At 36.3% G+C, this 26,263-nt stretch overlaps 5 protein-coding genes and 1 pseudogene across 6 annotated transcripts; 3 read left to right on the plus strand and 3 right to left on the minus strand.

Annotated features, from left to right (window-relative positions):
* The first annotated feature begins 217 nt into the window (after positions 1-217).
* CLC2 (Clathrin light chain protein) lies at positions 218-3,095 on the plus strand. The gene is made up of 3 exons (XM_088882514.1): positions 218-576; positions 1,969-2,122; positions 2,614-3,095. The coding sequence occupies exons 1-3, from the start codon at positions 299-301 to the stop codon at positions 2,950-2,952; spliced, it is 771 nt and encodes a 256-aa protein (XP_088738640.1). The 5' UTR covers positions 218-298; the 3' UTR covers positions 2,953-3,095.
* A 1,464-nt stretch (positions 3,096-4,559) lies between these two features.
* On the minus strand, positions 4,560-5,285 carry PSRP4 (plastid-specific ribosomal protein 4). The gene is made up of 3 exons (XM_011086621.3): positions 5,054-5,285; positions 4,880-4,944; positions 4,560-4,789 (listed from the first exon to the last, which is right to left on the minus strand). The coding sequence occupies exons 1-3, from the start codon at positions 5,217-5,219 to the stop codon at positions 4,655-4,657; spliced, it is 366 nt and encodes a 121-aa protein (XP_011084923.1). The 5' UTR covers positions 5,220-5,285; the 3' UTR covers positions 4,560-4,654.
* A 447-nt stretch (positions 5,286-5,732) lies between these two features.
* On the minus strand, positions 5,733-12,287 carry LOC105167061 (anthranilate synthase alpha subunit 1, chloroplastic). Its single transcript, XM_020695521.2, has 11 exons — positions 11,943-12,287; positions 11,365-11,549; positions 11,067-11,256; positions 10,278-10,429; positions 9,729-9,844; positions 9,395-9,641; positions 9,247-9,303; positions 8,978-9,130; positions 7,360-7,440; positions 6,971-7,057; positions 5,733-6,716 (listed from the first exon to the last, which is right to left on the minus strand). Exons 1-11 carry the CDS (start codon positions 12,100-12,102, stop codon positions 6,303-6,305), a joined length of 1,842 nt encoding a protein of 613 aa, XP_020551180.1. The 5' UTR covers positions 12,103-12,287; the 3' UTR covers positions 5,733-6,302.
* Positions 12,288-15,176: 2,889 nt separating this feature from the next.
* On the minus strand, positions 15,177-18,753 carry SYP31 (syntaxin of plants 31). Of its 2 annotated transcripts, XM_011086624.3 has the most exons (7): positions 18,407-18,753; positions 17,408-17,658; positions 17,180-17,319; positions 16,482-16,520; positions 15,892-16,089; positions 15,611-15,700; positions 15,177-15,366 (listed from the first exon to the last, which is right to left on the minus strand). In XM_011086624.3, the coding sequence occupies exons 1-7, from the start codon at positions 18,621-18,623 to the stop codon at positions 15,309-15,311; spliced, it is 993 nt and encodes a 330-aa protein (XP_011084926.1). In that variant the 5' UTR covers positions 18,624-18,753; the 3' UTR covers positions 15,177-15,308. The 2 variants fall into 2 exon arrangements, with proteins under 2 accessions (XP_011084926.1, XP_011084925.1); XM_011086623.3 differs by having other exon boundaries at positions 15,177-15,700; positions 18,407-18,750.
* Positions 18,754-19,630: 877 nt separating this feature from the next.
* LOC105167064 (large ribosomal subunit protein uL10) lies at positions 19,631-21,851 on the plus strand. The gene is made up of 5 exons (XM_088882807.1): positions 19,631-20,100; positions 20,526-20,594; positions 20,846-20,944; positions 21,028-21,420; positions 21,533-21,851. The coding sequence occupies exons 1-5, from the start codon at positions 19,843-19,845 to the stop codon at positions 21,677-21,679; spliced, it is 966 nt and encodes a 321-aa protein (XP_088738933.1). The 5' UTR covers positions 19,631-19,842; the 3' UTR covers positions 21,680-21,851.
* A 2,675-nt stretch (positions 21,852-24,526) lies between these two features.
* On the plus strand, positions 24,527-26,263 carry LOC105167065 (nematode resistance protein-like HSPRO2 pseudogene; annotated as a pseudogene).

The following is a 26,263-nucleotide window of genomic DNA, read 5'->3' on the forward strand; positions in this document are numbered from 1 at the left end:
AGTGGGATTTCAACTTTTATTAATGAATAGAGTTGAATGAGTTTGTTCCAGTTGATCTAAAATCAACTATCAAGGAACTTGATTAATTATTCATTCCTAATTCTTGAGAGAAATGAGATTAGTTAGGCTAATAGCTTGTTTGATTAGGCCCAGATGGGTATTAGCAACACCATAGGCCCAGCCCAATAAGTTTTATTTATTTCAGTTGGACAAAGAGGCTAAGAGCAGAATACTCTTTTCATTTCCTCCACCTACACTATCACAAACTCCGAGAAGATCAACAAGCTACAAGAGAACGATGTCGTCTTCTTTCGCAGACTCATTCGACAACTACGGCGGTGACTCGCCAGCCGCCGAGTCTACGCACCCCTTTGACGATGCTTACCTTGCCCCTGACTCCTTCTCCAACTTTGAGTCAACTGCCGCCGACTCTCCGCCGCCTGTCTACGTCTCCACTGGAGCGTTTTCCTCCGATCCGGCGGATTACTCCCCGGTAACTAATGATAATGGTCCGATTCTTCCTCCGCCGACGGAAATGGAGCCCGAGGAGGGTTACGCTCTCAGGGAATGGAGAAGGTAAAGTCTTTAATTGCTTTTTATCTTTTGCTTCTCTGGGAATAATCTTACGGTATAGGTTAATTGATGTTTGATCTGTCAGAAGCTGATGTGTTTGATGAAGTAAAAGTGTTATGCGTGTTTTCCAGTTGAAGTTCATAGGACGCTACTTGTTTTGCAAGTTTTTTGGATGTGTAGTAAATTGCTGAAATTTCCCTAAATTAATGGGTCCGAGTGGGTGGGAAATTGAAGCAAGTACTCATTTGCATCCATTTACGAAAGAGGTGAAAATTAAATTATCAGTTGATAAACTGTTTGCATGCACTACACTGCCCCGTTTTTGCTTAAATTCATTCGACTTCAACATGATGCGTACATATCCAGAAGGCTTCGGTTTTACTCGAACCTTGTCAAAGATTATCAGTGTCACCAAGTCCGGACAATCTAAAAGTTCCTGTCTCAATTAATTAATCGCTGTAATAAGCCCAAACTTTAGTCAATTTCTGGTAATAACACTTCACTGGAGAAAATAATTGATTTGGAGGCCAAATATTGGAGTACAAAAGAAATTTAAAAAAAAAAAAAGAAAAAACAGGGAATCTGAGAAGAAAATTTTGATGCCAACAATAAAAGATATTTGGATTAGATCTTAAATTCCACAGCAGTGATTAAGAAGAAAATTAACTGTGGTAAAAAGTTAATTAGTTGTGAAAATATCAAAAGCCCTCCTGCACTATTGAATGTCACACAGCTACGCGAAGAAAGGGGAGATCTGGGTTAGTGATGGAGGGCTATGAAGATTAATTCGGTGGCAGTGGCAGTGACAGCAGCAGCAGCAATGGCAGTGAGGGGCAAGGTTCACGAAGTGGGGATTGTCAGGGCGTTACTAAGTGGCTTTCCTGGAATTGGAATCATGTGGGCTAGGGGAGTGAGATATCTTGTATTCTTGCACTAAATATGCTTGCTCAAAAGTTAGAAAAGTTTATCTAAGTTAGTTGTATGACTCATTTTGACCAAATTATGATGGATTTGAGGAGGTCATCCGTATTAGATATAAAATAATTGGATCCTGTTAACCTGATTATAATACAATTTTTTTGGTTTTTGGTTTTTACATTTTTGTTGTTGTTGTTGTTGTGGATGGGGTGGGTGGTTTAATTGATTTCATGAATTCCTTGTACTTTTGCATCCACTATTTCTTTTTATTTGATTGTATTTTCGGCGATGGTGCATGGCATCTTATTATGCTTTAGTGCTTGTTCTTTTCTGGGATTTAGTTGCCATTTAATTTGCTGATGAGAGTTTGTTTGCTATTTATGCAAGTGCGTACTGCAGATGAATGACAATGATATTAAAGAACACTTTTTTCTGTTTACGGATATTCGTAGTTGATATGAGTTTCATTTTAAACAGACAGAACACAATTCGACTAGAGGAGAAAGAGAAGAGAGAGAAAGAACTATTAAGCCAAATCATTATTGAAGCTGATGAGTACAAAGTTGAATTTCACAGAAAGCAGCTGGCCACCGTTGAAACCAACAAAGTAACCAACAGGGAGAAAGAGAAGGTGAGAATGTTCTTTAGATGAACAGTTTGCATGTTAAAGTGTGTTCATTTTTCTTCTCTAGCATCTGTTTCAATTAACCTGAAGCTTGGTAGTCAGGTTGGTTGAAAGTACTCATTATTTTACATTCTGCTGGCCCATTTATTGACTCACCTATGCTTCTGCTTTTGGCAAATTCTTTTCATGTTCTACTTTTGGGAAGTCTCACTGCAACATTCACAATCATTTTGAACTTTGAAGACATCTGAGTTTCAGTACTTCACTATTCATCTTTGTGGCCATTTGAGCGCAGAACTCTCAGTTCTACTTTCTACAAATAGTTCAACTTGAAAGAGAGAACACATTCAAAAGGGACAAGTTTGTGCATGACTGATTTTCATTATGAGTGGTAGATTTTCCTTCATATCCGAACGAACACGAGCCTAATCCCTTTTCTTTCCTAAGGTGAATGATTGAAAGTTATATCAAATGAGTTTAAACAATACTCATGTCAGGTATTTGTTGCTGGCCAAGAGAAATTCCATGCCGAAGCTGACAAGGATTACTGGAAATCAATAGCAGAGCTAATTCCTAAGGAAGTTCCGTCAATAGAGAAGAGGAAAAGTAAGAAGGAGCAGGAGAAGAAGCCTTCAATAGCTGTCGTTCAAGGGCCGAAACCTGGAAAACCTACTGATTTAACTAGGATGAGGCAGATCCTCATAAAGCTCAAGCACAATACGCCTGCCCACCTGAAACCATCTCCACCGCCCGCCCCAGATGCCAACACTTCCGTTGCACCGAAGGCTGCTGCTGCTGCTGTGGCAGTGTCAACCGAGGCTGTTGCTGTGGCATAATTGTAGTTGCTTTTGCGCATTTATATATATATTTGTATAATGTATTTTATGGAGCTTCTATATACTTGCCCACTTGCCCCAAACCATTGTAGATCTATAAAGATGTTACACCTCTAGACTCCGAAAGTGATTTATTCTGCTCATTGTGGGTTTATATTTTTGTTGTGATAAATATTAGGAAATATTACTATGACTCTTCTTAAATTAAGCATTATAATTCTCAAAGGTGGTCTGAAATACCTGACATCTTAGAGAGTATTTTATACAATTATTATTAAATATTAACATTATTCATGTTGAATTTAGGGTAAATTATTCTAGTCTTTTCTAAAGTTTATCATAGTTACAATTATTTTTTCCTGGTTTGAAAAATTATAAATAAGTTTAGTATTAATAATTATTTAAAAAATGTTCTCTTGTGATAATTCATTCTAAATGTATTTATTAGACGAATGTTAATTTTAAAAGGAAATTTGTAATTATTTAAATAACATGAATTATTAGAATTTTAATAAATTTTAAGAGAGTCTGTCGTAAATTACTCTTGAATTTGTAATTATAACATATATGGTTTTTGAGATATTGCTAATGCAAATATTAGTGTTTTTCTCTTAATTAAAATAAAGAGGATTATATCTTAAAACATTCAATAAAATGAGACCTTTAATTTAAATGAACGAAACTTTCAATCAGCCAATTAAACCATGCACTTCACTTGTGGTTCTGTATATGGTTGATTGCTGTAAGTTCCCTTCCTTGTTGCGTTCAGGGGTCTGAATATTCTAAAGGGTAGATTCGTGCATTGAATGATAAAGGCATGTAAATGAGCTTGGTTAATTTGTTCTAAAGAATGCTTTGTTTGTTTCACTGTATGTTTCTGAATTCTAATCACCAATTTTACTTGTTTCCTTAGCATCTGTGGACTTGGAAGCTATCCATGTTGTCAAGGGGTGTCTATTGGATTTATAGTTCCTCCAGGAAAGGTAAGAAAAGAAAACATCTTACAAAATATTGACTGGATTTATGTAGTTTTGTGTCTCGTATAGGGCTGAAAATTAATTCAAACTACTCAATACTTGATTGAATTTGATCGATAAAACTTCATTTTCAACTTTTTAAACTTAATAAATCAAACTTGAATACAAAATGTTGTACGATGAACTTTCAAATTCAATTCGACTAGTGTAAAAACAATAAAAATATATTTTAAAATATCAAACCAATTGAACTAAATTTATATTTAATCCAATTAAAATGTATTTAAGCTTGATTAAAGCAATATACGACTCGACTCGAATCATTTACGGCCCAGGTCTCAAATGAAATGATATGTGCAGTTGCCATAAGTTCCTTGGTTATTAGTGAATCAGCCCGACATGCCATGTTCTGGTTGCTCAATTTTTGTTCTCGGTTCAATCTATAAATACATTATGTAATCTCTCAAGTATGAAATTAACACATTATGTAAAAGAAATCTTACATATCAAATCAATGTTTTCCATCTTGGTTGGTTCCTCTAGTTTGAATATCTACATAATTTAGTTACCAACACAACACATTTTTAAATAAACAATTATATCAAAACCAAACAATTTCCGGGAAAAATATAAGAGAATTACTCATTGGTATTGAATTTTGCAATTAACAGAAGAACAAACAATGAGAAACAGAGATTACATAGAAAAGTGTTCTTTCTTTTTACTCAATTCGAAAACAGAGACTCATCGATTTCAATTTTGACCACCTCACCGTCGTCGTACTTATCTTTTCTCGGAGGAAGCGGCGGTGCCGGAACCCTCGGCGGTCCTCTCCCCTTCTTCTTATCCTTCGGCCTCGCCTGTAGACACAACACATCCGCAATATTGACAGGGTCATGAAGAAATAAAATCACAACAACAGAAGAAGAAGATAGAATAAAGTAACTCACATTGCCAAACGAGTGATTGAAACGCTTCCCTCTAGCAGTTTTCTTATCTCCCCTGCCACAGTAAACTGAAAAAACCCAAATCACAAATACAGAGAGAGAGAGAGAGAGAGAGGGAGAGAGAGATGTGAGAACACACGAAGGTACGCGTGTGTGTATGTGAAAAGGTTTACTTACTGAGAGGAAGCGTCGGGGTGGAGGCGGCGGCGGAGAGTGAAGTGGCGGAAGCGGGAAGCGGAGGAGTGTGGATTACGGATTTGGAGAAGGAAAGAGAAGGGTGAAGGGTGAAGGATGGGGAAGCCATGGGAGGAGGAGCTCCAACTCCAAGCAAAAGAGAAGCCATATTGGAAATTTGGGGAAAATGAATTTGTGGCAGCTGGCGGTGGAACAAGGATTTTGCTTCGGATAAAATAAATGTGGGACTCCAACGACGACGTATCGGTTGGAGTGTAATTCCTATTATATATTTTTTTCACTTGTGAGGTTGTTTTAAGAATTGAAAAGAGGTCCTCCTATTTACTGATATTTGGATTTTCCTCTCCAGGCATTTTGCAACTTGAGAATGGGCTTGGGAGGTAGAGGAATTTAGATCATTTTTGTCACAATCGTACTTCTTCTGTATTAGGGTTCTGTTTTGTTGGAATGTAAAGCTCGACCTATTCATCACTATGCTTAGCTCCATTCCCGTTCTTGTAAGCTTGACCGATTCATCACTATGCTTAGCTCCATTCCCACTGCTACGAATCGTATTATTTCTATTACAAATTCATATTTCCATGTTATATTCAATTTAATATATAAATGACATGTTTAAAAAGTTTACGATATCCCTATATTTATACACCTGAGAATGAGATACATACATCCAGTGCAGTCCGAGATGCAATATAAATTGCCAATAGCAGATCCAATTTGGATTGTGATGTCTTCTCATTCGCATTCTAGGATTTCGCCTCTAGGGCATAGTTTATACGTCTACTGTTTATGTATCCAATACATAGATAAGAGTCATCAACTGAAAATGATAAAAAGTACAACATTTTCTTCATGGTGGCCCACCCCAAACAAAGGTTCAGGCATGTAAGCACTAAGCAGCCGTATGAGTTGTAAGATATACTGTATCATATATTGGAAAGAGAAAGAGAAACTACAAACTATCAACCATGAGAAATGAAAACCGGATGTTACCACCTTCATCAAGGTACACATTTTGCCAAGGCTCCCCATTAAGACCATCTGTCTAGTCCCTTCTTTCCCCAACACATGCCTCGACCACGGCCATGAAGGAAGCTTTTCGCCTGAAGTTCTTCCAATCTCACTAGCCTGCAGATTGGTAAAAGCCCAAGAAAATTGTGAAAGGACGGATTTCTTTTTGAGTTAAGGCATCGGCTATGGTTCTGAACTAGTACAACTGGTTTCCACCTCTTCAAGCACTCAAAAATCCATTTTGCGGTATTAGTTCAGTTTTAGGAATTTGGGGTGGTGAAGAACCATTGACCTTAGCTGGCTGTGCAGAACCTTTGTTAACAAATGCTGATTCCGCCAAGTCAATGGCCCGGGCCAGACCGGCAGCTTTGCGTTCACACTCTGTTTGCTCGTCATCTGGAAGGCTATCAGCCACGATTCCAGCTCCAGATTGGAGATGTGCGACCCATTCTCGGCGCTTGTTTCCATCTTTGTAGGAGTACATTGTGTCGTAACGGACACCAGTGGGGAACACAATCGTCCTGAGTGCCAACGCAATGTCCATATCGCCTAAAAATGATACTCCTCCAAAGCCGCCACTATATGGTCCCCTTCTTGTTGGTTCTAATTGATCAATTAGCTCCATAGCCTTCACCTGGATTATAGGGAGAAAGAAAGAAAGAACCTTAGTGGGTGACGGTGAACTGAACTTTCACAAGACTTAAGAGTATAGGGTCCTGCAAAAGAGCAAACTAGGCACCAATACAAATAGGTGAACTTGTAAATTTCAAAATTTTCAGAGTCTGTGTTCTACTGCTAATAAGCAATATAAACATTCTTTCAAAATTGATCGGCATCCGATAATGTTAGATGGGTGAACTGAAATCCAAAAAAAGTAAGAACTGTTACCTTGGGTGCTCCACTAACTGTTCCAACAGGCAATGCAGCACGCAGTGCATCCCATCCCGTCAAATGATCAAGCAGTTCCCCTGTGACCTTTGAGTATAAAATATGGGGACCAAGAAGTTAGAAATATATTTAGCAAGTGATAAAACTGCTGATTGTTTGTAAGATAATTTAGCAACTATTAAACTAGTAGAAATACTTCGTAACTTCTATAAAAGAAGGTAAAAGCCAAATTCCATCATAAGACGGAGCAGAGAAAAGCAACAATGTTTTCTGATGAAACTAGAACACGGCCATGCCACATCAATCATCATTCAAAATGAGAGTTGTGAGATGGCAAATGATCTTCTGGATCAATTTAACTCAAATTAATACTACAAATATGTTCTTACTGTAGAGCTGATGTGCATGACATGGGAATATCGTTCAACAGTCATGAGCTTTTCCACTTTGACAGAACCAGATTTCGAGACCTGTATCAAGGACCCAAAAGTATAGCCATTAAAATTAATCTATAAGACATTGCATATACTGAAGAAACTGATTTACAGACAAAGTTGAAAGAAGGAGGGAATTGATGACAAACCAAAACTGGTAAAGGGTTAATCAAGTTGTAGCAAAATGATTTCCTTGGCAAGATGTCACAACATATCGTTTTCATGTGAGATGAGGCAGTTTAACAACTTGAAGAAAATTTTGGATGATTGGTTGTGTTCATATATATGTGTTTTCAGGAGATTAGTAGTAGCCCTTTTATTGCAAAGCACGGTGAGGTCATAATGTAGATTGTATTTTGTCTTATATATTTCACAAGGAATCTACAATAAGGATGATGATTGAAGTTATTGTTACAAACAGATTATTTCTTCCTCCTTGATTAAAAAATAGAAACACGATTTAAAGCACTAACTTCCCCCCTCTTGAAGACTGAATTTGTCGTAGTCTTATCAAATTCTTTTGAATATCAGGAGGAGCATCTCAAAATTGATTGTTTGTCCAAAGCATAGATATCCTTCTATTTTCTTCAGCTTATGAGAACCTAGATCATTTCCCTGAGGAGCTAGCACCAGAGTTCTATATCCCATTTTTTTTTAAAAGAAATGTTAATACTCCAGAAATGTTCAGTTTCCTTCTCAAGGGTGGTTACATCATGAGCATTATTTATTTTTCAGATAGATACATATACACTTAAGAATGATGATATGTAAAAATAAAAATTGATTAAGAAAAAGAAGCACATACAGTACCCAAGAAATAATTGGAGTGAGCCAGTGAAGAATGGATACAGAGAGACAAAAGTTGTCCACACTTCAAGACACTGACACTGTCACATATATACTAGATGGAGAAATGTGGAAATCGTTGCAGAAGTCACTAAACTTCATCTAATATCAATCACAAAAACTTCGAGTTTTCAATCATTTCAGTTTTCCCCTTTCTGACAAAAACAAAATCCAGCAATTTATATTCAAATAACTAGCAAGTTTGCTGCCTTTCTGCATGAAATTCCTGTCTATGCTAGCTCATGCTTCAATCCATGTTACTGATCCTCAAACGGCATCATTACTAACAGAAGTGCCCCACAAATGCTCCATATTCACATTGGATAACAGAAAACAGCAGAGCAATTGTCATAAAGTCTCGAAAGTGCTAAGAAATTAGCACTGAACATTATTATGAAGGAAAAGAATACAAACCAAAGCAAATTACGAGAACAGATGTAGATATTATCCTTCAAAGTGGTTCAAAAATGTGAACAGAGTACACATGAGAAATCATATCTGCAGCAATTCACACTATAAAACCGCAGAGGAGCAAATGCATTGATTGATGGCATCATTGAAAGTACTAATATTTTCCAATTAGAGATTTATCTTAAAATGAAGATGATAAAACAATTGCATGGACAACAGAACAAGTATATAACGACACATCAAGTTCAGAAACTTCCACACTAGATTTTCTTTTGGTTCTATTTAATCACAGGAGAGTGAAGTCAGTATGACGAACCTTTCCAACATCGTTTCTGCCCAAATCAACCAGCATAATATGCTCAGCACATTGCTTTTCATCTTTTAGAAGCTTCCTCTCTAACATCTCATCCTCATGGAGTGTCTTCCCTCTTCTAGCTGTCCCAGCCAAGGGTCGATTAACAATCGTTTTCTGTCAATAACAGTAGTCATATGCAAATCTATTTGGTACTTGTCCAGAAAATACGCAAATCATGATGAAAACAATTCTTAACTGATGACATTTTAAGATGAGAAACTATGCTTTACCTTTTTGACACGAGTAAGAATTTCTGGGCTTGAAGCAACCAGAATGCAACCTCTAGCCTGACATGAAGCCAAAGAGAAGAATGACCTCTTGGCTCATTCAAACTGAGTAAGAAAATACAGTAGATGACAATCAAATAGAAGAAACTACCTGCAAATAAGCCATATATGGACTTGGATTCACAACTCTCAAAGCTCTGTATACTTCAAACGGGTCAGCAAATGTTCTTCGTTCAAAACGTTGGCTTAAGACAATCTGAAAGATATCCCCTGCCAAAATATGTTCTTTGGCCTGTATAACAGCTTTCATGTATTCCTCACTTGTCATGTTGCTCTTGTTTAAGCAGAGTCCAAAATCACGAGTGCAGAAATCAATACAACCTGGAGATAACCTTGGACTAACAAATTAAAATGAACAGACACATTAGCAAATTAATGGCATGGTTGACATTTTCGAGATGAAGGGAATACAAAATCAAACTCACGGGTCAATATCTTGCACTTTAGAAACCAATGTTTCCAACCGTTTCATTCCATCATCATAAGCCTTTTTAGCAGATGAAAATCGATCTAACCTCACCCAGTGAATGACATATGCTTTCTGAGAGAAAAATATCAGTTATTGCCCACTGATGAATTCAATGACAAACGAGTAAGAATGAAAGAATGGGACAATACATGCTGACAACAGAAGCTACAGAAGAGGAACAAAGGTAGAGCACGAGAGAGATGTCAGAATTCCATTTCTTAGGACCAACTTCAAACAAGATGAAGTCATAAAATCATTATGCAAGGAACGATTTGTGTACATGCTAAATCATGCATTCAATTATATACATGTACTGGCAGTAGGTATAAGCTGCAAAATGTTGATTTATCGATTTCTCCGACATTTTTTGTGATTTCTATCAGCACTTTGGAGGCACAAAATTAGGAGGTTAGAAGTTTTGCTTTTTGTATGTTGGGAAAAATATAATGATAAAAACCCACAATTTATATTTATATCATATTCATTTTGGGTAGGCCAATTGTACCTTGTCTACATGATCAAAAACGATTACATCATCATACAGTCCAAGATGAATGTCAGCCAGGTTCCTATCATCTTTTGGTGCACTAGAGAATGGCAACTTTTTCTTCTCTACATAGCGAACTGTATCATATGAGAAAAAACCAACCCATCCACCTGTTAAAAAGGTAAGAAATTTGTGAGTAGCTGCAGTTTTGTAACATTTATAGACCAAAATACAACTCATGGAAGAAAATGCTTGACCTCTAGATTCACTAATACCTACAGGCAATCAAGACGGTCAGAAATAACAAATGTTTTTTAGTCAATTTTGTACTTTCCCTTCCACTCGACAACTTCAATTGCAAAAGAAAAGATAGCATATGTATCAGATATCTTCCTGAGAAAGCCCCAGAAATGAAATGATACTCTATGTAGATCATTGTGACGGCATGAGCCCAAGACATGAGGTACGTTTAAGTCCCCCATATCATTACAATTTTTCATTAATGAAACATGTAATTATCATCACCAACATATTCTTTATTGCAGTTATTACTGCAACTATTCATCAGAATCATTTAATGGATCTTATGCTTGTTTAATTATATCAGGTATATACCGTACAAACAGGATCAATCTCTGTTTAGATTTGGCCTTCATGAATTTATATTGCATCATCTGCCCACTGAGAAAAGGTAATTCTTAATTTTTTTCATATCAATGCATATGCATAGAGACGCTAATAAGAACAATGAAATGTATTAATATCAGCAAGTATGAACAAGATCAGTTTATGGACACCAATTCTCACCACAAAATGCATCTGGAAGATCTTGAATTTGTTGCGGCCTCCAACCTTCTGAAATGTCTTTTGGAATTGTCATTGGATCCTCTACTAACTTCTCAATTATTTTTCCTGAGTCATGGTCCAGAATTGTAACCTTATTCTCTTTTGCTACAACTTCCACTGCCGGTTGTGCCCCAACAACACTGTATCGACCCTAAAGAAGAAGTAACACTGAAACTCAAGCGATGAATCTATAATCATTCATAAATATCCATGTTGGATGCAATAAAGATGAAATAATAATCATGATAGAAGTCCTTACAACACTTGATGCACGAAAGCCAGGTTCTACAGATTCAAAAAGGAAGCTTGGAGCGTCTCTATCATCTTCTTTAACCAAGCATCGGTAGGCTAGCACTGGCGTCAAATGATCCGAGAATATGCACTTGTATAAAGGAATTAAATTACCGTTTTGTGAAGCTTCCAGAAATCTCTTCTCATCCATCTCTGCCATGAAAATTTTAAAAATTACTATTTTTCAAAAAAAAAAAAAATAAACAAAAGAAGAAGAAGAAGAAGAAAGGAAGAAAAACGGAAGGGAAACCGACATTTACAACAAATCGTCATCATCAACAGAAACTGCTGCTTAACTTCCAACAGAGAACAACTCCATACTAAAGAACTCTTCGGTAAACGCAAAACATAAATTAAACTAAGTACCAGCAAGTTGAATTTATTCCAAACTCTTCCAACTCTTCATCGTGCAAAAAATAAAAAGTAAATTAACGCTCCGCGTTCAAATAGATTACACACACGAATATATCTATTACAGCTAATCAAGTGCACCAAACATGTAAAACATCTTAATGCAGCAGTATAACTAGACTAAGAGATGCAGACCTAGAGAAGGAGATTTCAGAGCTCTGCACCGGAATGTACGAAGCCGAAATTTAACAGAGGAGCTCCAGTTTCTGGCGAAAATGCCGGATACCGACGCCGAAGATACACTCCGTGTCGTCGGAAATGGCCGCTGAGAGAACGTTAAAGCTTGCATTTGCATTGCAATCACTCTGAAAACACCCACTCAGTTTTCGTCAGTTTGTGTGTGGGTGTGTGTGGAGAGTATAGAGAGAGAGAGAGAGAGAAGAAAAAAGAAATCTGGTGGAGAGAGACGGTGTGCTGAACGTAATAAACGTGCCCTACAATTTATACAGTAAACGTGTTTTCTCTCATTAATTACAACATGCTCATCTCATCTGTGAGGAGTTATTGAGAGCACCTCTTTGTAGTTGGCGCTTTCAAATTTCACTGTTTCAACTCTCAACCAGACGCCGTCTTCAATTTTATAGTTTCTATAGATGAGATTTTCCATCATTTATATTTATTTAAAAATGAATTCAGAATCCGTCCAGAAAAGGCAAATCAAATAAGGCAGACCTACTCAAATTTCGATATATCAATCCTAAATTGGTATACCAAATACTGAAAAATTACTTGGTTTGATTTCATAAATTATTGACTTTCTTAATAAATTCAATTGGATAAGATAGCGAGTTAAAATTTTCTTAAATAGATAAACATCATTTTTACTTTTGTACATGGGCTATTTAATTTTGATAATATTTGCTTTTCATCATCTGATCGATTGATTATAAATTCGTCTATAGTGGTGTGTATATATATATATATTTTTTGAATAAGAAGCTATATCGATGTTTGGTTTCATATTTTCATATTTTTTAAGATAAAGATAAAACACACTCAAATATTTATTTTTGTATTTTTACACTTTATCTGTGTGTTTTTTTATTTTTCAACTTCTATATAATATATATATATATATACATTTATATATATAATATAAAAAAATATGATTTGATAATAAATAATAATTTTTGTCTCCCAAAAATACAGCATTAGACATACAAAATTTATATATATACATATTTATATATAACAGAGATATGATTTGACAATGAACAGTGATTTTTGTCTTCAAAATTCAATATTAAACCCACACCACTTATTTTAAAATATTTTAAATTATCTCAAAACACTAATCCAACATAACGTCTATCTTCAACACACTCTTACTTATCTCTATTTTTATCTCTCTATACTCAAAATACAAAATAAAATACTCAAAACACTAATTTGATAATTATGGATATGTTTTATAAAATAAACCTCCAAACAAAGCTTGGAGGCAGCAAGAAAGGAAAACTCCAATGTGGCAATGACCACTGCATCAGTTCAAGTTTAAGTTGGATATATAATTTTGATATGTTATTTTAATGACAAAGTGGACATGAGATAAGTCAAGGACACAACTTCTCACATTACCATTTATGTCCAACGCACATTTGATAAGTCGTGTCCACAACTTATCAAATGTGATCTTCTGTCTAGAGCATATCTCATAAGCCGTGGACATGGTTTATCTATGCATGACAATTTTTCTGATGTGGTTCACTATCCTACTTAAGTAACTTTTCGTAACCACCAATTAATAATACATGATATATTCTTTTATGGAGAAAAAGTGTGAAAAGAATAATGGTTTTTAACGGGTTTTCTTTTAAAGACGAAATTGAGGATTGAATTCCTTGAAATCTTTATAAGAAGACACACCGTCAGTTTAATTGCACGAGATTTTAAAAGAATCAAATATCAATTTTCTCATAGTTTTTCTATTTTCTTTATAAATTTGCACTTGAATCAATGTCTAGAGGTAAGAATTCTAAAGTTTTTTTTGCTTCCACCCTTAACAATCTAACATATACAGATGTAACTACTACATATATGTTATATATGAATTTTGACAATAATTATGTCGGAATATATTGATATTTGATGAATTTATGTTTTGGCCATGTTATTATCTACATCATATTTATTATGCCTGCGGGCTAATTCCATACAAAACCAAACAAAGCAAAAATGCGGACTTTGGAAGCCCACATGAACTGGGCTTGGGCGTGATAAAAATCCCAATCCGATTCACAACAGCAGCGCCGCCTGCATTCTCGACAAAATTCATCGTCTTTACCAAGTTTATGCATTTTTTTCTAACCCATAAAATTATAAAAAAAAACAAATCGAGTCATGGAGAAAACCGCCATCGTCCAGAAATCTAGAAAGATTAGCCAAACAAACACTCAAAATACGTTGTGCAATTCCCAGACTATTATTGAGTTAGTTGCGCCGTGAAGACGAGAGAGGGTTGCAGTTGCTTGCCTTGTAGAGAGAGAATTGAAAAGCGAGACCAACATTGTCTAATTTTTTTATTTTTATTTTTTATAGCTTATGATTCATCTCGTAATTTACTACTTATATGTAAGAAAAAAAAAATTAATTCAATACATTAATAATTTAAATTAACAAATACGTTTAAATGAAATAAAGAAACAATAAACTACTATACATGTAGGCATATACCCACATGTGTAAGCCAACTCACAACCTTTTTTTTGTTGTGAAACTTCAATTTTACTAATTAAGTAATAACTCATTGACACTAAAATATATTTTTTTTCTTAAAAATAGTAAAATGTGCTTGAAATATATTATTTAATAATCAATATTTTGATAAGTATATCTTAGTAATAAAATAATGAAATCAGTTGGTCTGATTATATTTGAAATTAATTAGGAATATAAAATATTGATTATTGGGATTTCTTTTACTAGTAATGATAAATAATTATTATAATAATTCATCTCAATACATTGACGTTGAGTAAAACCAACATTCACATAAAAATAAAACAACTAATACATTTAACGGAATTCAAATACTTGACCTCAAACTTGTTCATATACCTCACCCTTGAACGAAATTATTGCTGAAAGACGTAATCTGTTATTCCCTTATAAATCTAATTATCTAAATCTCATTAATATTGTTTCCAGGGTAATACTTTTCACTCAAATCTCATCATGTTGTAGTTCCTTCTGTGTTGTTTTTTACTTTTACTTTTTTCCTACTGTTCGTTTACTTTTAAAGCATAAAGTCGTGAATAGCAATGGTCCCTGAAAGCATCATACGGTTGATCTATTAGAATCGTGTTCAAGCACAATGAAGGTCTGTTTCTATGCGGGTGGAAATCCTGACGACAGAAAAAGTAACAAGACTTGAACAAAGTAAAACCTTCATTTAAAAATTTAAAGTTACATAACACCATTCATTAATCACATGCCTCAACTCATGCATCACTTACACGTAACAATGTCCAAAACTTCTGCACTTGATACACATTGATAGTACTATTGGGGAACTGTAATTAAGGATGTTGGTATACACCTTGAGAAATAAATCCCATGCCTGAAATCAGCAATCCAAAGTAAATAAAAAATTGGATCATATACTATACAGAACCGGCATTAAACACCTCCGATTTTTGGGTGCCGGGCAGTTGGGAGTTTAGGCTTGTCTATAGATGATTTGGAACAAAAATGAATAGCACATCGAGCAAATTCAGTTCCCAATACACCCAAATCAAAGGACAAAAACTATGAATATAAACATAAATAAGATTAGAACAAGAAACAGTTTGATCATCAACCACCTGTTCGATGATATTCGATTCAAGTATTTCAGCAATGCGTTGCTAGCACCTTCAACGTTTGCCAGTGACTCATCCATGTTGTCATCAATCCTGCTCATTTCAATCCAGAAAGTTGGGGTCAGGAACATCAGAACACAAAACAAAAAGGGAAATGAACAAGGAAAATTGGCAAACAGGGAATCTTCACTTTTAGCGTGTGCAGGTCTTAATTTAAATTAATACCTGAGATGCTAATCAAATGGAACTTCTTAGGTTATACATGGGAAAATGTCAAATTTTACCTGATAGCCAGCTCTCCTTGGTGTGCAACCATGGTGGCCAAATGTGTGAAAATCCCACTGAGTTCTGAAATTGTCGATTCCACACTTTGAAGAGCAACCGTCCGACCCCGAGAGATGCTTTCTTGCTGTGGAACCACCTGCTGCAACATGGATGCTTCCATGTGAGGGGATGGAGTGCCATCCGTTCCCATTCTTCGTCTACACAGAATATTTATTTTAAGGAAGGAGGAAATTATAGGAAACTATGTACAAGTATATTATACATGACCAAATACAGTTCAAGAGCAATTTCAAAGATAATACATATATGTCGAATGGCCAAGAAATATTCAGGATCCATTAACATATGAAACTTAAAAATTAATATTTGGCTCTTGCTGGGGCAAGCTAAAGTCCAGTTCATCTATGTTGTGAACTCAAGTTAACACCTTCTCTGATTGTTTTCCACTTTACTTGTGTTGTTCATATTACAGTCGTGTTGCTGACTATCATTTTCTAATGGAATACTCCACACGAATAATTTGTATTGATTGTGGTGGCACACCCAATATGTGCTTAAATGTATTTTATGTCAAACTTAAAAAACATACCTTAGTTGGTTGCCAATTTGAATTCCGTTTCCTAGTGACCTGACATCAGAAGAGTAGAGAATAAGGAAAAAATATAGATGGCACATATTTATCTACAAAACCAAAACATATATTGTAGAACGTATATCACAAAAGAATTGGAGGGTGAATAATAGATAGTATTTCAATGCATTAATGGCATTCTCATTATGTTTATGCCGCCATTGGAATCAACAAAGTCATGTGTGTCTCAATAGACCCTCTCAGCACATGTATTCCATTCAAATTAAAACAAATGGCTTCCTCTTTGTCCCCAAAATTAGCAAATTGGAGTTACAAATAATAGATATGTTACTCAAACAAAGAAAATGAATGTCAGACAGACAAATCATAGATGCAAATACGAACAGAGTTATGCTTGGATTACAAGGTAGAAACTACCTGATCCAGATAGCTGACTGAACTATTCTCTATTGACAAAAATACGGCGGATAAAATAGGGGAAAGGTGGGGCACACTATACCAATCAAGTGTATAGGGCACACTATACCAATCAAGTGTATAGCTCGGTGGAAAATTAAGCAAAAAAGGGTCAGACAACAAAACATTGTCTGCCAGAATATGTGCTGCGTTAATATAGTCATTATCTTTTGTTATAATATAATTGTCCAACAAATACAACATCAATATCTGCAATGGACCAGCCAATAAGAATTTACACTGATGACTGTAGATTTCTTTCAGCCAAGCTCGACCAAGGGGGTGGTTCTGTCACACTATTAGGAGGCTCCTTTAAAGGGTTCTCTCTTGAGACAACTGTGGAAAATAACTGTTTCCGATTCTCATGAGCCTTGATGTTCTGTGGGAAAGATAAGTTGATTAGGAAAAAGATTCCACTTTTTCTGCTCACCGGAGAAAGAATACAGCACCAGTTATAGGAGATGTACCTTTGTTCGAGTAGTCAAGACATCCTGGAAATGCTTAGTCACATTCATTAATCTGTTCTTCAGATCATCACAAACAGTAGTCAAGTGAACCACTCTATCCCCTGAATAATTTCCATCAGCAATTTCCATGTTTTGGAGGGTTTGCAAATCAGAAATAGCCACATTAAGCCCCGTGATATCATTTTTAATCAAGGCAGTTAGTTCTTCATTTTCCTTGCTCCGATCATCAAAAATAGATGACCTTTTGGTTACTGTTCACCCATGAGAATATGCATTAGAAACCTCAGAACAGCATGATAAAGCTACAGGAATGATCTAACATTAAAGGAATTTCATTACTATGACAGAGTGCAGTATCTCTTTTGAAGGTGACAACAAGCAATATACAAAATATAATGAGCATCAGAAGCCGGTACATGTTTCTTTTGTCAAAAATTATTAAAAAAAACATATAATATAATAAAAACAACAAAGCGTGAAAAGTTGATATATGACATCATGGACCTCTATGCAAGCAAAAGAAAGTAGAATGATTCTCATGGAATCAGAAGGTCCAAGACCCTACATCTAGTAGTGGAACTACAAATAAAAATTACCAAGCAAAAAAAACATATGACCAAAAGGAGAAATATAGATGAATCGTAGTTTCACAAAGCTTAAATATGATTAAGCATAACAGAGACCAAGTTGAAAGACAAAAATAACTGAAGGAGTTGAACATTTAGTTCAGTAAGACTGCAATTCTGGGATTGTAAATCTGTATAGTCATTCTTATATGAGATGATCAGACAAATCCGAAGCATAAAGTTATCCTTTTTATCCATCAATCAACTGATATGAATTAGAAAACCCTGTTCGTATCGCGCAAATCACACCAAACTCCATCATTCGAGTCGCCATAGGAGAAATTACCGCTAATCCGAGCACGAAGATAGCTAATCAACTAAACCCAGCAAATAAAACCATAAGAGCATGAGGGTGATGGTTAGGAAAGCTTACGGTTGGATAGACGGTCGATTTTCTGCGATGTCTGGTGGATGTGAAGGCCTATTCGGGAAGCCTTCTTGTTGAATTCGGATCGATCCGGAGATACCGAAATCGGATCGTTGGACTGCGATTGGGGCGGAGGTAGTGCATTTCCTGCGACCCTCCTTAATGTATTCGACAAAGACACGAATTCTGACGTCCGATCACGGAACGTGGCGGCGGCGGCCATGGGAATGAGGTTTAGCCGGAAACAGGGAATTGGATGAGAAAAGCGTGTTTAAACCAAGTCGAAAAGCGCGAGTCATGTCATTGGGCTCTGCAGGTGTAATTCCAATTGAAACCCCCACTAGTCTTATTTAAAATAAAATAAATAAATAATCTAATATTGTTGCTTCCTGATATCGGCATCACAGTTGAGCTGCTTCTGCTTGTATCACTGTCACGACTAGCAAGAACAAGCATGGGAGGGACTGTTCATCTAATATTTTACATATCACATTTGTCTGTCAACATAAATTTATTTGTAACTATAATACCTAATAACATAAAAATAAAAAGGCAATTAGCTTATGAAAGTCTCCTTTTATCCCTATCTGTCTATATAGATATGTATAAATAATTATGATATAACCTATTCTAATGAAAACGCATTAATACAAACTTATCAAATTAAGGAAAGACCAAAATATTTACGTTTCCTTAGAAAATACATTGTTAGTTACCATAAATATTTTCAAAATGCATAAATTTTACAAACTAAATATTAATATTAAAAACCAAATTATCGTTAAACATCCAAATGTTAGTATGGGTATATTTTCACAAAAAAATTGTTTGACTTGTATTAAGTAAATAATAAGTCAATCAACGGTAAATATTAATTTTTATTTTTTATTTTTAATATCAATAAATTCAGTAAATTTTGATCAACAGATAAACCTATTTATTATATGGAAGCAAACTTTAAGAGTATTAAATATAATTTATAAAATATAGAGGGCCCACGTATAATTACATAAAACTTGGGCGGAGGAGACTGTAATTATACTAAAATAATAATTTTACCAACAATAAATATTTTAATTAAATAATAATAATAATTAATTACAACATAACATGATCAGCTGAGCCCAGTTGTAAAGCCCAATATAAAGTAACGAGCCCACAGCCATATCCCATATTTATATAAAATTTAGGTCAATTATTTATATAAAATTCCCATATCCCACATTTCACCACCCTCACAGCAGTAAAACTAGGTTTTTACCTCTCCAGCTTTTACTCCCAAATATCACCCCAGCTCTGAACTAAAGAGGTTAAAGTGACGGCACCGTCGCCGTCCGCCTTGCCTGGCCACAGCCGCTGCGTCTTGGCCCTCGTTTTGCCCGCGTCGCTCTTACATTTGTACTGTTTTTGTCAGTGTATATATAGCACTTTTAGTTGTGTCAATGGCTCCTAAGCTTTCCAAGGCCGACAAGAAGATCGCTTATGATCGGAAACTCTGTCAGTTGATCGATGATCACACTCAGATTTTGGTTGCGGCGGCGGACAACGTTGGATCGAATCAGCTGCAGAATATCAGGAAGGGTTTGAGAGGGGATTCCGTGGTCCTCATGGGTAAGAATACTATGATGAAGAGGAGTATTAGAATTCACGCTGAGAAGACTGGAAACACGGATATTCTCAACCTTATTCCTCTCCTTGTTGTAAGTCTGAGGCTTGTTGTATTTGCATGTCTTTGTTATTTTTTCTTTTCATGTTGTGTTTGTAATTTATCGATGTACATGATGGTAGGCGAGAGTATGTTGTTGTCTTGAGGATAAGAGGAAAAGGATTTTGAGTATATATTTCACTGTACTGTCAGCGTTAATGAATTGTTTGCAATGCTTTCGGTATTCGATATTTGATGCTTAAAAAACGAATATGGCTATTTACAGGCTCTCTGATAAATATCAGAAATTCATGTTCATGATGTTTGCGTCGTTTTGCAGCTATTTTTTTTGTTGAATTATGAAAAGTGTGAGAAAGAGTATTAGGTTTTACGTACAATGTCTTCATTTTAATGCGAACGTGGGTGTAATCTCAATCTCCTTTTAGTTTTTATTTTGATTCTTTTGCCCTACTTGGACAGGGAAATGTTGGGTTGATCTTCACCAAGGGTGACTTGAAGGAAGTCCGTGAGGAGGTTGCAAAATACAAGGTGAATACTATATAATTGTTCACTTCTATTCGTTCTTCATGCATACTTATTCAGTTCAATTTTGTTTTTATGCTAAAAATGATGCATGATGCGTGTGTTTTTTAGTTAACGAGGTAATATGTTATGAATGCCAAAGTTGATGCCTGTTGTCTCTGTGTGTGTGTGTGTGTGTGTGTGTTTACATCAACAATATAATATTAATATTTCATGATTGCTAGCATTGATGTGCCCATCTTATTAATTGTCAACAGGTTGGAGCACCAGCTCGAGTTGGTTTGGTGGCTCCGATCGATGTCGTTGTTCCACCTGGAAACACTGGCCTAGATCCATCACAAACGTCGTTTTTCCAGGTCTTTATATATATATTGACTTGATATTTCAAGGGAGTATTTTGTTTTTCTTTTACACAGTATCTTATGGTGTCTCCTTGCAGGTTCTCAACATTCCAACCAAGATCAACAAGGGTACTGTGGAGATCATCACTCCGGTGGAGCTTATCAAGAAGGGTGAAAAAGTTGGTTCCTCTGAAGCTGCATTGCTCTCTAAACTTGGAATTAGACCCTTCTCTTACGGTTTGATTGTGCTCTCTGTTTATGAAAGTGGATCTGTTTTCAGCCCTGAGGTTCTTGATTTGACAGAAGATGACCTAGTTGAGAAGTTTGCCATGGGTGTTTCCATGGTTGCTTCATTGTCACTTGCTATCACGTACCCTACTCTTGCAGCTGCACCCCACATGTTCATTAATGCATACAAGAATCTTCTGTCTGTTGCAGTCGAAACTGACTATTCCTTCCCTCAAGCTGATAAAGTCAAGGAGTATCTTGCGGTATGTACCTGTATCCTTCTCTAGGAATTCATATTGGCAAACCCAGTAGTGAATTCTGTCATTTGGTTCGTGACACGCTCGTCTAATTACTTAATTCTATGTAAATTATCAGGATCCAAGCAAGTTTGCTATGGCGGCTGCTCCCGTTGCCGCTGCCGATTCTGGTGCTGCTCCTGCAGCTGCTGCACCGGTGGAGGAGAAGAAAGAGGAACCTGCGGAGGAGTCGGATGATGACATGGGCTTCAGCCTTTTTGATTAAGTTAAATGTTGGTTGCAATTTAGGCCTTCTTATTATGATAGCTTTAATCCGACTTGTTGAATCCTTCTGTTGATATTAGGTATAATAATTCTTAGGCTTCCACTGGCTTGAGGGTGAGCCCGTTTCAAACCATATGCTGCGCAGTTATGCATTATATCAAGTTTTCAATACATCTGGATTATAAAATCCTTCCCTTGCCAACTTATTAAGTGCATGTGAATCGTATTCAACCTTATTTTTCCTATTATATATATACATATACATATTTGCGTGGGACCAAAATTTAACAGGTAGTCAGTCCACTGGGAAGACTCGGAGTCTTGGAGGGACTTTGACATCGGACGATGTGAATGGATCCCCATGAAGATTTTGTGTGATTACTGTAAGTTCTTCAAGAAAATGTTCACTAAATCTGATCGATTCTGATTGCTGAAGAATGTAGATGGAGGATATGTTCTTCATCTTTAGGCATTTTTGGACAAAATCAAACAAATGTCGAAAAAGTCACGGACACTATGTTGGAAATTTGGAGAAAAATATAATTACTCCATGTGGAAAGGTTGGGATAATAAATTATATGAGAGAGAGATGAAGAGCTGATTATGTTTAGTTGAGAATGATGCATGTGGTGATGAGCAGCAGCCAATAACGGTGTGAATTGGGTCTTGAGAATGTGGATAAGCCAGCGCAGCACATGGCATGAAGAAAGCAGCGCACAATGGTTGCTCCCCAGTAGAGGAAAGCAAAACAAACCATTTCACTGCATCTTTACACGCTGCAAAAGTCAACAAATTCATATAATTTACTGTAAATTCAGCGTAGGATTTGAAACAATTATAAATATTTTTTTTTATTGTTTTAAAAATTATATATACTTTTAATTTTTGAATGGAGGTTTAAAATTACTTGAAAGTGTATGAAAAACTCTAAAACATTTTAAAAAATTATTGAATTAACACATAAAAATGTTTTCAAGAACTTTTAAAATAGAAATAAAATTATTGCGGCATCACTCTCCGTCTCCCGTGAAATGGGCTTTCCCAGAGTCAAAAGAAGTTGAATAAGCGGAGGGGTGTTGTGGTGTGGATGCGGAACACATTGGAATTAGGAAAAAGCGGGATTCACGGCGATAGCGAGATCAGGCACACAGTTGATTCATGAGCGGGGTATTTTCACGCCTAATTTCGGTACTTGGGTGCACGGCATGAAGCATTTCAAGGAAAAAGCGGCTTTAGTTGTTGGAAGGCGTGATTAATGGATTAACAACGCATGTTCTTCAATTGTAACTCCATTCTCACATGGAAAACTTGTTATATTCTTGATCTGGCTTGATGTCCTCTAGATAGTTTAGATCTTGAACAAGATGACAAATTACTTAAGAAATGAGTATATATCAAGTTTTATTGGGAGAGAGACTCCCAACAAAAATGTTTTGATATTTATATTAACTTGAGTTCTGATGAAAAGATAGGACTTAATAAATGAGTCTAAAGAAAAATGTGCTACTTCATATAATTTATACCATTTACTACATCAATATCCAAAAACCCAAAAATAAATAAATTAAAATTTTATGTAGCTTGAGAAATGGGAGTGAGTTGAATTGGACAAGAAGATAGGGATTAAGGCAGAAATTGTGGAAGTGCATTGCATCAGCTTCCAACAACATTTCCTCATTTACCGTTGGCTGCAATCCTTTTCTCCCAATCCCAAATATGGCTCCCCCTTTTTCTTTTTTAAATAATTTATTTCAAGCCCGAATGCGCAAATGATTTTTTTATTCAGTTCTCTAATTTTGATACCTAAAAGATTTTAGAAATATAATTTATTAAAATCAATTAATCAATATCTGTCCAAAGATGTCTATGATAGAAACAATATATAAAATGTAGCAAGTTATTGAGTTTTCTCCGTTGAATACTTGTATATCTTCAATCAATTCCAAGATATAATTTTTAATTAAAGCCAAAGTAATTTTATAATATTTTGATTTGTTTCTCGAAAGTTTTGTGCCAATCGTACTAATTAAATAAGAAAATCTGATCTTAAAAAACTAAGAAAAGTTAGAATGAGTTGGTTTGAAATTTAATATAATTATAATTATTTTTTATTATTTAAAAATTATTATATATTTTCATAATATTTGATAAAATTATGTAATCATCATATAAAAGTTTGAAATTACTGACTTTGCCCTTCATGTACTTTTTCTTTATTTTTAAAAAATTGTAAAAATGAATGAAGTAGATGAAAAATTATAAAATTATTCACTTAGTTAATAATTTTTTTTTTAAGAAATAAGTACTAGTATAATTCTTAAGAATATTTACATCAATTCACTATGAATATAAATCAAAATCTAATAAAAATTAATAAATCAAATTGATATATAAAACTATAATTAAAAGTAATAATATATTAAATAACGAAACAATTACGTCAAAACTCACAAATGTGATTGTAACTTATCCTAAAGAAAAAAATTTATACACTTAAATATTAAGAAATAGAAATGAAGAAATAGAGTTCTGGAAGAGTAGAAAAAGGGTGGGCGGGAACATAATATAATATAGTACGACGGAGGTCCAAGTTCCTAACAAAGGGCCCTATGGCTACGGCTATGGTCAATTGCAAAACTTGGACCTACTCCTTAGCCTTAGGCATATCCGTTTATGGATAAGGTTCCCTCTTCCCTTTTCAAATAATAAAAGAAATATTCTCTTTCCTCCCCAACAAAGTTCTATTAATTAATAATTTAATCCTCACCGCCGCGCTTTTGCAAATTCTTCATTCTTCCCTTCCACACGCCTTTCCCCTGTTCTTGTCCCCCCCCCCCCCCGCTATAAATTCATCTTTTCCCTCTCTCATCTCTTCTCAAACCTGAAAATATTCAAACTCAAAATCTTTTATTCTCAAGAAATTTCTATGAAAAATGGTGGATTTGGGTTGGAAAACCAAAATGATCCCCTCTGAGTTTCCCAATAAATCACCCAAGTTTACCGGTAAGCTTCAGATTTCGATTCCGCCGCTAAAAGTTCGCGTCCCTGAATTATCGCCAGCGTCGGAGTTTTCTTGTTCCTCCTACGAGTCCTATCTCCGCCTCCCGGAGCTGAAGAAGCTATGGGAAGCCCGCGAGTTTCCCGGCTGGAAAAGCGAGCCGCTTTTGAAACCGGCTTTCATGGCCCTCGAGATCACTTTCCGCTTTATCTCCACTGTTTTGTCCGATCCGAGACCCTACGCCAACCGGCGGCAGTGGAGGCGGCGGCTCGAGGAGTTGGCGAGCAGTGAGGTCGAGATCATATCTCTGTTGTGCGAAGAGGAGGAGGAAGATACAGAAACGCGTGGGACTATTCCGGTCGTCGACCTGACTTCAGTTGGCGGCGCTGTGGCTCCAGAGAACAGCTCGGTGGAAGTGTGGAAAATGGCGGACGGCACCGTGGTGGTCAGCCAGGTCAGCGAGACGAGCTTACTGCCTCGGCTTGGGGCTTGGCCTGAGTTCGAGGAGGTTGTGAGGAAGCTCCAGTACTCCATCGAGTGCCAGATGAAGGGGTGTCCGTACACCCTTGGCTTGGGCGAGCCAAATCTAAGCGGCAAGCCCAGCATAAACTACGATCTCATCTGCAACCCGGCGGAGCTTCACGCCTTGAAGAAATGCCCCAACGACGATGTTGTGAAGAACTTCGAGAACCGGGCAGTCTACTCTGTGCATCAGATTCTAGAATCATGGATCCGCGTCGGAAAGCAGCTTCTGGAGAGAATTTCCGACGAAATCGACTCTCAATCGTACGATAGAGCAGCGAACCATTGTTGGATTTTGGAAAAAATATGGATGATTCTGAACCAGATTGAAGATTTGCATTTACTGATGGATCCTGACGATTTCTTCCGTCTCAAGAATCAACTGATGATCAAAGCAACTTCCGATTCGGAATTATTCTGTTTCAGATCACGACAACTCGTTGAGATCTCGAAATTGTCCAAGGATTTGAAGCACAGGGTGCCGGCGATTCTGGAGGTGGAGGTGGACCCCACTGGCGGACCGAGAATTCAGGACGCCGCCATGGATTTGTACCGGAAGAAGGAAGATCACTCGAAAATTCACTTGCTGCAGGCGATGCAGGCGGTGGAGGCGGCGGTGAAGCGGTTTTACTTCTGTTACAAACAACTGCTGGCGGCAGTGATGGGGAGTTTGGAGGCGAAGTGGAATAACGTTGAGTGCGGCGACTTGCTGAGTCAAATTTTTCAGGAACCGACATATTTCCCGAGCTTGGACGCCGCGAAGACGTTTCTTGGGGAGAGCTGGAACCAACAATGACGGGGGGAGATGTAGTCCGGAATGACGGCGGAGGAACGGTGGATGTGGGTTGTGACTCCGCGGCTGGCCCGCCACTCGTCTTGTTGACATATATATATATACAGATTATAATGTAGTCTGCATGGGAAGAAATTAGCGAAAAATTGAAATTTTGGTTCTAATTTTAATATTCTTTCCTCCCCCCCTCCCCCCCGAGAGTAATGTAATGTTGTTAGCCTTTTTGTTCTTGCTCAAATTTATCAAAATTTTCCCTTAGTTTTTTGGACTTA

The sequence above is a fragment of the Sesamum indicum genome, linkage group LG7 (genome assembly GCF_026168435.1).
Source record: "Sesamum indicum cultivar Baizhima isolate 11 linkage group LG7, ASM2616843v1, whole genome shotgun sequence".
NCBI classification, from domain to species: domain Eukaryota; kingdom Viridiplantae; phylum Streptophyta; class Magnoliopsida; order Lamiales; family Pedaliaceae; genus Sesamum; species Sesamum indicum.

Excerpts from the sequence above, each read along its gene's own strand:
- CLC2 (XM_088882514.1), top strand. The coding sequence starts at position 299 with ATGTCGTCTTCTTTCGCAGACTCATTCGACAACTACGGCGGTGACTCG. Across the intron at positions 577-1,968 it reads GCTCTCAGGGAATGGAGAAG|ACAGAACACAATTCGACTAG; the intron begins GTAAAGTCTTTA and ends CATTTTAAACAG. Across the intron at positions 2,123-2,613 it reads CCAACAGGGAGAAAGAGAAG|GTATTTGTTGCTGGCCAAGA; the intron begins GTGAGAATGTTC and ends TACTCATGTCAG.
- PSRP4 (XM_011086621.3), bottom strand. The coding sequence starts at position 5,219 with ATGGCTTCTCTTTTGCTTGGAGTTGGAGCTCCTCCTCCCATGGCTTCC. Across the intron at positions 4,945-5,053 it reads CACCCCGACGCTTCCTCTCA|TTTACTGTGGCAGGGGAGAT; the intron begins GTAAGTAAACCT and ends GGGTTTTTTCAG. Across the intron at positions 4,790-4,879 it reads TCAATCACTCGTTTGGCAAT|GCGAGGCCGAAGGATAAGAA; the intron begins GTGAGTTACTTT and ends TTGTGTCTACAG.
- LOC105167061 (XM_020695521.2), bottom strand. The coding sequence starts at position 12,102 with ATGCAAATGCAAGCTTTAACGTTCTCTCAGCGGCCATTTCCGACGACA. Across the intron at positions 10,430-11,066 it reads TCTTCCAGATGCATTTTGTG|GTGGATGGGTTGGTTTTTTC; the intron begins GTGAGAATTGGT and ends CCTTTTTAACAG. Across the intron at positions 9,131-9,246 it reads TTCTTACTCGTGTCAAAAAG|AAAACGATTGTTAATCGACC; the intron begins GTAAAGCATAGT and ends TGTTATTGACAG.
- SYP31 (XM_011086623.3), bottom strand. The coding sequence starts at position 18,623 with ATGGCCGCCGCCGCCACGTTCCGTGATCGGACGTCAGAATTCGTGTCT. Across the intron at positions 16,521-17,179 it reads AGAAATCTACAGTCATCAGT|GTCACTAGGAAACGGAATTC; the intron begins GTAAATTCTTAT and ends TTCTGATGTCAG. Across the intron at positions 15,701-15,891 it reads CAAGGAGAGCTGGCTATCAG|GATTGATGACAACATGGATG; the intron begins GTAAAATTTGAC and ends TGAAATGAGCAG.
- LOC105167064 (XM_088882807.1), top strand. The coding sequence starts at position 19,843 with ATGGCTCCTAAGCTTTCCAAGGCCGACAAGAAGATCGCTTATGATCGG. Across the intron at positions 20,101-20,525 it reads ACCTTATTCCTCTCCTTGTT|GGAAATGTTGGGTTGATCTT; the intron begins GTAAGTCTGAGG and ends CTACTTGGACAG. Across the intron at positions 20,595-20,845 it reads AGGAGGTTGCAAAATACAAG|GTTGGAGCACCAGCTCGAGT; the intron begins GTGAATACTATA and ends AATTGTCAACAG.